Raw genomic sequence first — 11,777 nt, 5'->3', positions numbered from 1 at the left:
CGGACCAATACTTAACCAAGTCTATTCTAAAGACCCAGGGGATTTACAAGAGGTCCTTGTCTGGCCAGGAATTTTCAGCCAGAAGCAGCATTTGCAGATTCAAGGGGAGGGCATGTTTGGGGCCATTCGTGGGGAAGAGATGGGGCCATTGGAGCACAACTCTTGATAACCAACGTGGAGGGGTGACAGTTTATTATTAGGCTGGCTTATGAATAACTCATCTGCTAGAAAACTCTTGTATACACTCTTTGCCTGAGTAGGTCGTATTCATCCTTCAAGTTTTAACTTAAAGCCCACTTTCTGAGAGAGGCCCTTCCTATTCCCAAGAAGAGTATAGAGTTTGGGCAAATGCTGCAGCAGATCCCAAATGGGCAGCAGCTGGGGGTGTCAGCGCCCTGCAGCCCTCCGAGCAGGATTTCTCTGGCAGGGAGACGTGAGTGGTGCACCATTATTCTTGCTTTCATGTACCACTTAAATATTCTGAATATGAATACTCTTTTTCTCCTTGAACCATTTCTTTTACATGCATTCCCAGACATGGAGACACTGAATCAAAGGCGGAGTATGAACAATGTCCTGGTTCTTAATACCGATAGCCAGAATGCCCTTTGCGGGTATGGCCCGGTGAAATGTATCCGTTTTCCTGCTCCATCCTTCCGTGAACGCCACGCAGGTAGCACCAGGCTGTAGAGTAAACACGTATATGTGGACGGCACAGGAAAGAATTGAAGGGAGACAGTGATGCCCCCACTTACAAATACATGACATACCCTGACGTGTTGAATCAAGAAGAGGAGACGTGCAAAAATAGTTGCTCCGAAAAGGAAGGAAATTCTGATACGTTACAGCGTGAATAAACCTTGAAGACATGAAGCTAAGTGAAATAAGCCAGTCACAAAAAGACAAACACTGTACGGTTCCCCTTCTCTGAGGTATCTACAGTAATCAAATTCATCCAGACAGAAAGTAGAAAGGTGTTGCCAGCGGCTGGAGGGGAAGGGGGCGGGGGGGGGGCGGGGGGATGGTGAGCTGTTTAATGAGTGCAGAGTTTCAGTTTTGCAAGAGGAAAAATTCTGGAGATTGGTTGCACGACACTGTGAATATACTTAACACTACTGAACTATACAGTTAGAAAAGCTAAGGTGGTAAATTTTATGTTACGTGGTTTTTACCGTAATTGAAGGAAAATAAAATTCATTATAGCTCATAAAAGAGCCTGCCAACTGATGTCTCTTGCCGTCTGCACTGCCCTCTGCTGGTCAACGATGCCCACGACGCAGGGAGGAGCACTCGCGGCTTCCAGAATAAAATCAACTTTTCACCACTAGGGGGAGCCTTTTATTTTATGGCTACCCGGCTTTTAAAACTGGCAGAAGTATGCTCAGAGGGTAAAAACTCGATCGAAAGCCTGCACCATAAACCAAGAGGGTTGAAAGCCACGGCCATCCTTCACGTTTTTTCCCCTTACGCTTGCCCCTGTGGTTGTATGCCCACATCCTCTCAAAAGTTATCCCAGCCTCTATCAAATAAACCATAACCCGGTGACTTGAAAGATTAAAAGCTACGATTCCAGGAGAAGGGGGCTGGGGAATAAATTAGGAGTTTGGGATTAAAATATACACAGTACTATATATAAAATAGATAACCAACAAGGACATACTGTATAGCACAGGGAACTATACTTAATATCTGTAATAACCTATAATGGAAAAGAATCTAAAAAAGAATATATATATAAAATGGAATCACTTTGCTGTACACCTGAAACTAACACAACATTGTAAACCAATATATTGTATATTTCAATACAAAAAAATTTTAATAATGAAAGTAATAAGATTTTTTAAAAAAATGTAAAAGCTCTCAGGGGAATTGGCTGGTGGTCCAGTGGTTAGGACTCTGCACCTCCACTGCAAGGGAACTAAGATCCCGCATGCCATGCGGAGGGGCAAAAAAAAAACCCAAAAAACAAAAACCTCTCAGGATATCAGGATGTATCAGGATAGTGATTTTATCAGCATAACGCACATTTGATCTACTGGCTGTAGTGCATATCACAAATTGTTCTGACCCTTGGTGGAGTTTTTCCTAAATGGCTAGTCTCACCTAAAAAGGCCCATTGGCCGCAAAACAGGTTGAATTCATGGAATACTCTTCAGGAGGAGACCAGAAAAAAATGGAAGTTTCCACTCAGGAAACTGAATGTGTTCCTTTTGACTCCAGCAGGGAACTGGGTGATTTCTACTTCCCAGTGTGGAAATGGGAAGGTAGTTGAGTGAGACAATGCAAAAACCTCCATAAAAGAGTGGTTTTTGAGCTAAAGCTTGAAAGTTCATATTTGGTTGACTACTGCTGTGTAACAAGCCACCACAAAGTTAACTGGCTTCAAACAACAATTCTTTATCACTCACTATTCTGTGCTTTGACTGGGTTCAGCCGGGCACTTTTTCCTTCCATGGGAGGTTGGCTGGGAGCTCCTACACAGCCTCCATGGAGACGGCACGAAGGCTGAGCTAAACCAGGACACTGGCAGAGCAGGCCGTGCATCTCTCCAAATAGTCACATGGTCTCTCCCTCTCTGTATGGCCTCTCCAGGAGAATAGCTGGATGGTTCAGGGCTCTCAGGGGTGCAGGTTTCCAGGTCTTACATTTAGGCCCTAGTGATGACACAGCTTAATGTCTGCCACATTGAATTAGTTAAAATGAGTCACAGGGCCAGCCCAGATTCACTGTGGGATAGGACCTCACAGGGGCATGAACCCTGGGAGGGGTGGTTAATTGGGGACCATCACTGGAGACTGGTTACAACAACGGTGAGAAAAAGATGCTGAGATATAGAAGGATGAGCAGAGAGAAGAGCCTGGATAAATGCACAAAGTATCTAAAGACAAAAAGAATGGGCTAAAGTATATGGTTTGTAAGAAAGAGTCAGTGGACAATTGGTTTCTAAGTGAGGCAACAGTCAGACTACTGGGGACCTTGTACGTTAGGCTCAGCAATTTGGACTTAACTTTGTCCAGTAGTTCTCAAATCCAACAGTGCCATAGAATCTCCTGGGGTCCAGGGAATGCCAGCTCCCCAAATACCATCAAAATAACCAGCTGATGAGACAGGGAGGACTCCACCTCAGCAGAGATTTGGCAGTGTCTCAGAGAGGGAAAGGCAAGGTTAGAATTAGTGAGAATTGGAAGTTTGGTTTAAGGCAGGTCCCTCAATGGAGAGGGAGGGTTGTCTTGACTAGGACTGAGTAGAGATCACAACACAACAGTCTAAGGTAGGCAGCAAAAGCAAGGTAAGGCAAAGGAGTCATATAATCTTAGGGCACAAACTGTTGTGCTCTCTTTGAGGCGTTGATGGATATTCTGGAAAGAATAATTAAGCCACTTGTCTAGGCAAGAATCTCCTGGAATAGTAAAATTATGCTAATGAACAGATTGGAATACTAGCTTAACGTGAAAAATAAGCTCTGTGGAGTATAGGTAGTTTGTGTCTCAGAACTTTGTCAAAATACAGATTCTCAGAACTCATCTTCAAAAGTTCCTGTTCAGGGCTTTCCTGGTGGTGCAGTGGTTGAGAGTCCGCCTGCCGATGCAGGGGACACGGGTTCGTGCCCCGGTCTGGGAGGATTCCACATGTCGCGGAGGGGCTGGGCCCGTGAGCCGTGGCCGCTGAGCCTGCGCGTCCGGAGCCTGTGCTCCGCAACGGGAGAGGCCACAACAGTGAGAGGCCCACGTACCGCAAAAAAAAAAAAAGTTCCTGTTCAGTGGAACCCAAGAACCTTTATTTTTAATAGGCTTCATTGGGTATCAATGCTATAAGCTGACGGGTAGTAGGGCAGACTGTCCCCAAATATGCTGCTTTGGTATATTGCTTATTTCAAGCTAAAGGCATTTGAAAAACAGCAAATGCAGGAAGAGGCTTTTTCTGAACTTTCCTTATCTGTCTAAAAAGAAATCTTCCAAAAGGAACTCAATTGTCATAAAGCCCCTCCCCAGGAGTTCATCATCCAGGGAAGATGCACTATTCAACACAGGAGAGGAGACTACAGGTCAGCACCAGAACCAGATGGACTTTGTCACAATCACACCTCCCACCTGTCTTCTAAGGACCCATTCATCTTTCCTAAAAATCACTTGTTCTCCCTTAAGAGGCCTTTGTGGCCACCTCTTCTTTTCCTATTAAAAGGATATTTCAGGGCTTCCCTGGTGGCTCAGTGGTTGAGGGTCCGCCTGCCGATGCAGGGGACACAGGTTCGTGCCCCGGTCCGGGAAGATCCCACATGCCACGAAGTGGCTGGACCCGTGAGCCACGGCCGCTGAGCCTGTGAGTCCGGAGCCTGTGCTCCGCAACGGGAGAGGCCACAGCAGTGAGAGGCCAGTGTACCTCAAAAAAAAAAAAAAAAAAAAGAAAGAAAAAAAACGATATTTAAGCCTAAATTCTGAGCTATTCATTTCCCCCTAGGAATCTCCCATGTATACATGAGGTAGACATACTATAAACCTGTTTTTCTCTTGTTAATCTGTCTTTTATTACAGGGGGTCTCAGTCAAGAACTCAGCAAGGTGGAGGGAAATTATTTTTCCTCCTCTATAAAGCCATGAACCACTGTAGGTTAAGATATAAGGATGGTATAAACACTGGTTAATTCAGTGACGCTGGTCAGGGTTCTTCTAGATTCTGTATCCACTGCCAGTTTTCCTCATCTCTTTGATGATTCTGGATCTTCTCCAAGCTAAGTTGCAGAGAATACATGTATCCATTGCCAGGTGAGGCAAACCAAGGAAAAATCCATGAGGAAAAGTATCACAGGAAAGGCAGGGATTGTGCAGGAAGCAAGGATTCCCAGGTGTCTTTGGAAGGAGGGGAGGAGTGGGAACTGGAAGTTTCTTTATCCTACAAGTCCCTTGGTCACACGACTCTTGGGTGTTGATGGCAGAGTGAGGGTGGGTTTCCACACAGAGGCAATAGGAGTTACTTAGAAGTTTAGCCCAGAATCCCCATCAGCTTGAATTCAGGATGATCGAGTCCTTAAGACTGGAATTTAAGACCCCTGAGCTGCCCCTGACGTTGAACTATAAACACACCAGACTAAAAGTCCCCCAGACTTTTCAGCCTATCTCACCCTTAGTTGGCGTAATCTTGGTTAAATCACCGTGTTCTTCTCTTCCCCCTCACATTCACAGATGTTTACAGAAAAGAAGTTCAAGGAGATTAAGTCACTCATCGAAGATCACAGAGCCACTGAGTGCCACGCTCTATCCCAAATCCAGTTCTGCCAAACTCCAGCTAACTTCCCCCTCTACTTCTTTTTTATTTTATTTTTTTTTGCGGTACGCGGGCCTCTCACTGCTGTGGCCTCTCCCGTTGCGGAGCACAGGCTCCGGATGCGCAGGCTCAGCGGCCATGGCTCACGGGCCCAGCCGCTCCGCGACATGTGGGATCCTCCCAGACCGGGGCACGAACCTGTGTCCCCTGCATCGGCAGGCGGACTCTCAACCACTGCGCCACCAGGGAAGCCCCCCTCTACCTCTTTATCATTATTGCCTCTTTCCCTCTGACAAGCAGCATGATTTTTTTCAAGCAGCATGATTACTTGGTCCTTGTCCTTATTTGAAAAATATACACACAGATAATGCTGCAGTTAATAATGTTGTGATTCTATTGAAAGGAGTTTCCTCCTTTGTGTTGTTATTTAGGACCACTTTGCATCCTTATTCATCCATTCATTCATTCATGCATTCCCTCCTCAGATAAGCGTCTAGAAACAAGTAGGGTGTGGAATGAGACTGAAATCAAACAGGACTCTGGAGCTCTCCTGGGTACAAAAGCCCCTCAATGTCCCCTGTTTCTTGTTTGTAGGAAAAAAAGAAAAAAGTTTTGAGTCTTCTAGGCCTTCCCCAAGTTCCAAAGAGCAGGCTCAAGCAGTTAATAGGCTAATATAGTCACAAGACTCCTAGTTCCTCCTGAAGGGCTATAGATAACAATCTGATACACATCTCTCAGTTCTTCTACAGAAACTAAGATCCACCCACCCAGGTGGATGATAGTGACCACCTGCTGAGCACAAGCATGTAGACCCCAGACTAGATGGAACCAGAAGGTTGAGACTCTGGAGACATTACCCTGTTACTTTACCACCAACCAATCAGAAGAAAGTCACACAACCTGAAGCCCTCCTTCCAAATTCTGCCTTTAATTCTTCCCCCAAAACTATTGGGGAGTTCAGGTCTTTTGAGTATGAGCTGCCCATTCTCCTTGCTTGGCGTCCTGCAATAAACCTTCCTACGCTCCAAATTCCTCACTGGTGTCGGGCACACAAACTTGGTTTCGACCATAAGACCCCTACATGCAGGGGCCAATATTTAGCCAGTAACCCCAGGAAGGCCACTTGCAGCTAGTGTCAGTTCTGACTGGCTTCACCTACAACTTGCAGGGTGTTAAATATTTGGACTGTTTTCTCTGCCTGTCTGCCAGGGTAATTGCATGTGTGTCCCCTAGGGCTCTCAACTGGAATTCGCACTGCCTTAGGTTGTGAAGCAGGGTGGGGCCTGGACTGAGCCTGGTTGTCAGGACACAGGGACTCAGATCTGGCCCTGCTACAGTCCTTGCACACCACACTTTCCCTGGGAATCCATTTCTCCACAGTAAAATCAACATACGGCCTGGTACCACTTTTGCAAAAGAAAACAGTATGTGTCCATGAGCCTGGGTTCACACAAGGAGACATGTCTGGAAGGATGTATACCCACCTGATCACAGTGGTTATTTGTGGGGAATAGAACTGGGTGAAGGAGGGCCTTTTCACTTTATCTAATCTCTTGACTCTTCATTTTCCATAACAATCCTTTGCTGTGATTTTTGAAAGTGAATAGCTAGAAAAGTCCTATTTGTTCCTGTTTTGCAGGAAGTCACACTTTTTATCCCTGGTCCCACGGGGGCCTTGACATCTGACTCAAGTCTGTCCTGCCTGTGTGTTCCTTACACTGCCTCTGAACAACCGGGGGATGTGAGTGCTGAGCACCGTTTGACCCTCTTAATCCCCAAGTCTCAGCCAGTGCTGCCCAGGGCTGATAACAAAACATCCTCACGATTTTCCTTGCCCTCCTCTTGCTGGCATCTGATCCACGTCAGCAAAGGCTTAGCCACCATTCAACCAAAGCGTGCTTATCTTCTCTTGTATCCACTGCCATAAAATATCCACAAACCTGCCCAAGGTCCTGGGAAAGAGCTATCACCCAACGTGATAAATTTCCAGTTTCTTTGAATTTATGACTTGAAGTGCTTGTTCCTAAGTCATAAGCGCGGAATGTGGGAAAGCAGTGTGATTACTTGTCCCTGTCATAGGAAGATACACCGAGGGGGGGAGGAAACTTTACTGCTTTCCCAGAGAATGGGAATTTGCTTCTCTAGCAAATTCTCCATCCTAAACTACCTTATGATAAATATATGACACTTTTTGATCAAAGAATTGCAAATGTAGAGATCAGAGGGAACCACACGGTGGTAGAAAGAGCACTAGACTTTGGATTCAGACCAACTTGGGTGCGAACCCAGACCTTAAACAAGTCACTTAACCCATTTCACTGAACAAACACCCTATTTTGTGCCAGGCAACTTGCTGGGCATCTTACATCCAATAGCTCAAGCCTGAAGAGCTTTGTATTGCTTTCATCATGTAACAGATGAGGGAAGTGGGACTCAGAGAAGAAAGCCATGCTAGTGAGAGGGCTCAGCTGCTGCAATGATGGAGCCCAGACTCCAATTCAGATCTTGAGATGTCAAGGCCAGTACCTATTCTTCCAGAAAGTACTCTCTCTCCCACACACGATGGGGAGAAAAGACCTCTGCCTCAACCACACCACTGCAAACAGGTGTAACCAGGAGTGATACCACTGGGTTTGGTGATCCCACATGCCCTTTCCAGGAGCCTTCTTGAACCCCAAAAGCCCTAGGAGAGACAAAAATCAAGAAGACCCTGACACTGAATAGGAAGAAGAAGCCCTGAGCCCAGATCAGTGGATGGAAACTGTGCTTTGGCATCAGACGAACCCGGATTCGAATGCTGCCTCCCCTGGGTACCTAACTGTGACCCTGGGTACTTTCCCTGACTTCTCTGGGCCTGTTTCCTAATGTGTAAAAAGAGACTGGTGAGATGTTAGAATGGGATTATAAAGCACTAGCTCAGGGTGTCATTTAGAGCAGCTGCTCATCTCAGGGGGACAGGGGCCATAGAGAGCTCCAAGCAGATGGAAGAGGAGAAAAATTCTTGGGGCCTAGACTGTTTGTGAAGTGGGCTAAGCCCCCTTGAGAAGCTCTGTCCTGCCCATATGTCAGGGCTGTGGAGCACTGGCACAGCCATACTTGACTTTTTTTTATTATTATTATTGTTTTTTTTAGAGCTGCCCTGAACCTGCTCTAGTCCAGAAAGGGGCTCTTTTCTGTAATATCTGCTGAAGGCCCACAAGGAAATCAGCCTGGAATGAATGTGACCTCCTAGACACAGTGCCCACAGGTTGGCTGGTCAACTGGGGAAAGGCCCCGTTTTCCTGGGCTACTTCCTCACCGAGGCTGAACTTGACACTTGGAATAATAGGACCCTAACTGCATCCAGTGGCCAAGAGAGAGTTGGAGACTGAAATACCAGGTATTCAACAGATGAGGTTGGATTTTCTTCGTAGAGATGAATTCAAGAGGGCCTTCGGGCAATTCGCCACTCTAATTTACCCTTCCCTGGCCCAAAGCCTGGAATTAGTTTCACTCCCCTTGGTGCTTCTGCTAGGAGACCTGCTTGCTATCCTTTCCTCTGAAGACTTCAAGGAGAGGAACCTGGGAGGGGCTGGAGTTGGGATGAGTCACTGCCTGAGGCTTACTTAGCATCAGCTCCCAGGCTGAGAATTCACCCCTCTGCGACCCCAACCCTGGAGGAGCTAAGGCGCAGCAGGCTGCCCAGGAGAAGCTCTCCTCCAGCCATGGTCCTGTGCCTTGCACCCTTGCTGGTCCTCCTCTTGGCCGGGTGTGGTGCCATGGAGGAACAGAGAGCGCCGGGCTTCCAAGGCTGCAGGCAGACCCTGAATATGTCCGTGCTGGGGGCGCTGCCAGGAGGTGGCTGGGACAACCTGCACAACGTCGAGCTGGGGCTGGTGCTCAGGAGAGACTATTCGCAGTGCCTCACCACCGAGGACGGAGAGTACCTCATCCCAGACCGCGTGCAGGTGGTCCCGCGGCGGGAGAGTATAGTGGAGACCCGCGCGGGGCTCATCGACCACTGGGTCAACTACACCGACACCTGGGCCGCCTCCATCAACGCCGAGCTCTCCTTCCTCCCCAACCTCAATGGTCAGTTCTCCGTGGACTGCCAGAACGTCAGGAAGTACAGCCTGGAGTACCAGACGGTCACGACCAGGGGGCAGATCCGCCACGGCATCTACTCTGTGAAGGCCCCGGAGAACCCCGACTTCCAGCCCGACTTTCTGCGACATCTGCTGACCCTCAGCGACCACCTGGAGAACAACCAGACCCGGGAGGCCGAATACCTGGCGGAGATGCTTGTGCTTAGGTACGGCACGCACGTACTCACCGACGTGGAGGCCGGGGCTGCCTTGGTGCAGGAGTACCAGGTGAGGCGGGAGCTGGTGGACAGCGAAGCCCGAGACAAGATCAACATCACGTACGCCGCCTCGGCCTTGTTTTTCCACGCGGTCAACGCTGGGGATGGGGTTTCCTGGCAGGTGCAGAGCCGGCTTCTCCAGAACTACGGGCGGAACACGGTGGCCTCCAAGATGCACAGCCACGGCGGCGTGCCCTTCTTTCTACCCGGGCGTCATCCTGCAGAAGTGGCAGGAGGGCATCGGCAACCGGCTGGTGGCCGTCGGTAGGTCGGGCCCGCCCCTGCCGGTGCTGCTTCAGCTGGAGGCGTTGCCCGAGCTCCCAGAGGCCCGCGTGGGGGCCGCGCGTGCGCCGGGTGGCGGCCGCGCGTGCGCTGGGCCATCCACCGCTACTACGCGGTCAACACGCATCCCGGATGCTTGAAGCTTGGGGCTCCTGTCTTCGACCCCCAGGCCAATGTGGACGATGGTTCTTGCGGAGGCTGCTGCTGCGGTGCTGCTGCCGCGGAGGCTGATGCCGCTGCTTCGGCGGTGTCTTCCAGGAATGCGAGGCCGTGTCCGGGCGGCATGCCGATCACCTCTGCCGGGCCTATCGCGTCCCGAACCCGGTCACCGGCAAAGCCTCTTGCCCGGCCAACTACACGGCCAGCGCCCGGAGCGGTGGGCTGAAGACGTGGAGCGAGGCCGGCCCTGAGTGCCGGCAGCACTGCCGAAGGTGCTGGCTCTTCTTCCGATGCTGCTCGACAGTGTGCGCCACCCATGAGCCTCGGAATGCCGTGAGCCTGGCTGCCTCCTGGTGCGTGCCCTCGGGGGCGTCCCTGCCCGCCTCTGCGGGCCTCCTCTTTGGAGGCCTGTATAGCCCTGGCAACCCAAACCCGCTCACTGGGTCCCAGGCCTGCCCCTCCCACTTCTACCCACTGACACTCTTTGGCGACCTCAAGGTCTGTGTCAGTAGCGACTCAGAGCTGGGTACAGCCCAGGCAGTCCCCTTTGGGGGTTTCTTCAGCTGCCAGACGGGCAACCCCTTGGCTGGCCTTGTAAAGGACCAGAGCCCTGGGTTCATGAAGGAGGTGTTCTACCGGGACAGCCCCACGGATTTCCCCATGAAATGCCCAGCAGGGTACAGCCAACACCAGGCTTACCTCAGCCATGGCTGCCAAATCCTCTACTGCCTCAGGGCTGGGGCCCTCTTGGACCAGCAACAGGCAGCTGTTCGGATGCCCCCATTTATTCCCCGCCCCCCCTTGCTCAACAGAAGCAGCATCCACAGGCTCTCTGTCCTGGTTGACTCCAGTGGTCAGCGGGTCTGGGTGAGGCTGCAAGGCTCTGACCACTGGCAGCAGGCCAATATTAATGACCCATCCCTGTCAGCCAAGCTCTTGAGCCAGGCTGGCTTGGGACCCAGCGTTGGGGCCATTGTTGGCTCCTGGGTGGGTGCCACGGTGGCCTTGGTGGCTCTTGCTCTGGGGGTAAGCTGTGGCTTCAGGTTCTATAAGAAAGGGGGTTACAGGAGACTGCAGGAAGGCATCCTGACAGAGGAACAGAGGGCCTATGGGGCCACAGAAACCACTGAGAACCCAGCTCGGTCTGAATGCATACAGAATGACAAGAATGCTGTCTAGACTTTAACGAAACAGGACTGCTGCATCATTGCTAGTCAGAGCTCTAGCCCCTTCTGTTTCTTCTACTGCCTAGGTAAAAAGATGTAAGATACCTAATCACAGAACTGGCCCCACTTCCTGAAGGTACCAGGACTAAACTGTACTTCCTCAAGCCCGCCTCCAAATCACCTAGCCCAAGCTCAAGTCCTGTAGCAATCTCTCCCTAATGCCCTCTTGCTGAGAGGCGCCCCATTCTCCTTGGTGTGCTCCCATGTTGGGCGCCTCCCTTGTTGCAAGGAGCCAATAAACCCAACTTTGTTCAAATACAGGTGTATTCCTGGTGTTCTTTGCTGGGGGGGGTGGGCGAACGGGGGAGATAGAATCAGCATTGACCCCAGGACATATTATGTAGCTTTGAAGTTAGATTTTTTTTTTTTTTTGGTAACTGTTATAAAATTCATTCTGTCCATTTGTTTTCCCAGAATCATTGCCTTGAACCTCAAAAGTTTCCTCTTGGGCTTGGTTTAACTCAGAGGGTCTTTTTGTTTTTTGTTTTCCAAATAGTACCTGAC

General features: G+C 49.7%; 1 protein-coding gene across 1 annotated transcript; it reads left to right on the top strand.

Moving 5' to 3' along the window:
- Positions 1–348: 348 nt before the first annotated feature.
- On the top strand, positions 349–11,226 carry LOC308620839 (macrophage-expressed gene 1 protein-like; the record flags this gene model as incomplete). Its single annotated transcript, XM_081240729.1, is given in 7 exon segments — positions 349–433; positions 536–614; positions 8,809–9,799; positions 9,801–9,932; positions 9,934–9,972; positions 9,974–10,126; positions 10,129–11,226. Coding segments are annotated over 7 exon segments (2,577 nt in total).
- Positions 11,227–11,777: the final 551 nt, after the last annotated feature.

Source organism: Mesoplodon bidens (genome assembly GCF_964165515.1).
Source record: "Mesoplodon bidens genome assembly, chromosome: 7".
NCBI lineage: Eukaryota > Metazoa > Chordata > Mammalia > Artiodactyla > Ziphiidae > Mesoplodon > Mesoplodon bidens.
This window is presented reverse-complemented; position numbering and strand designations above follow the sequence as displayed.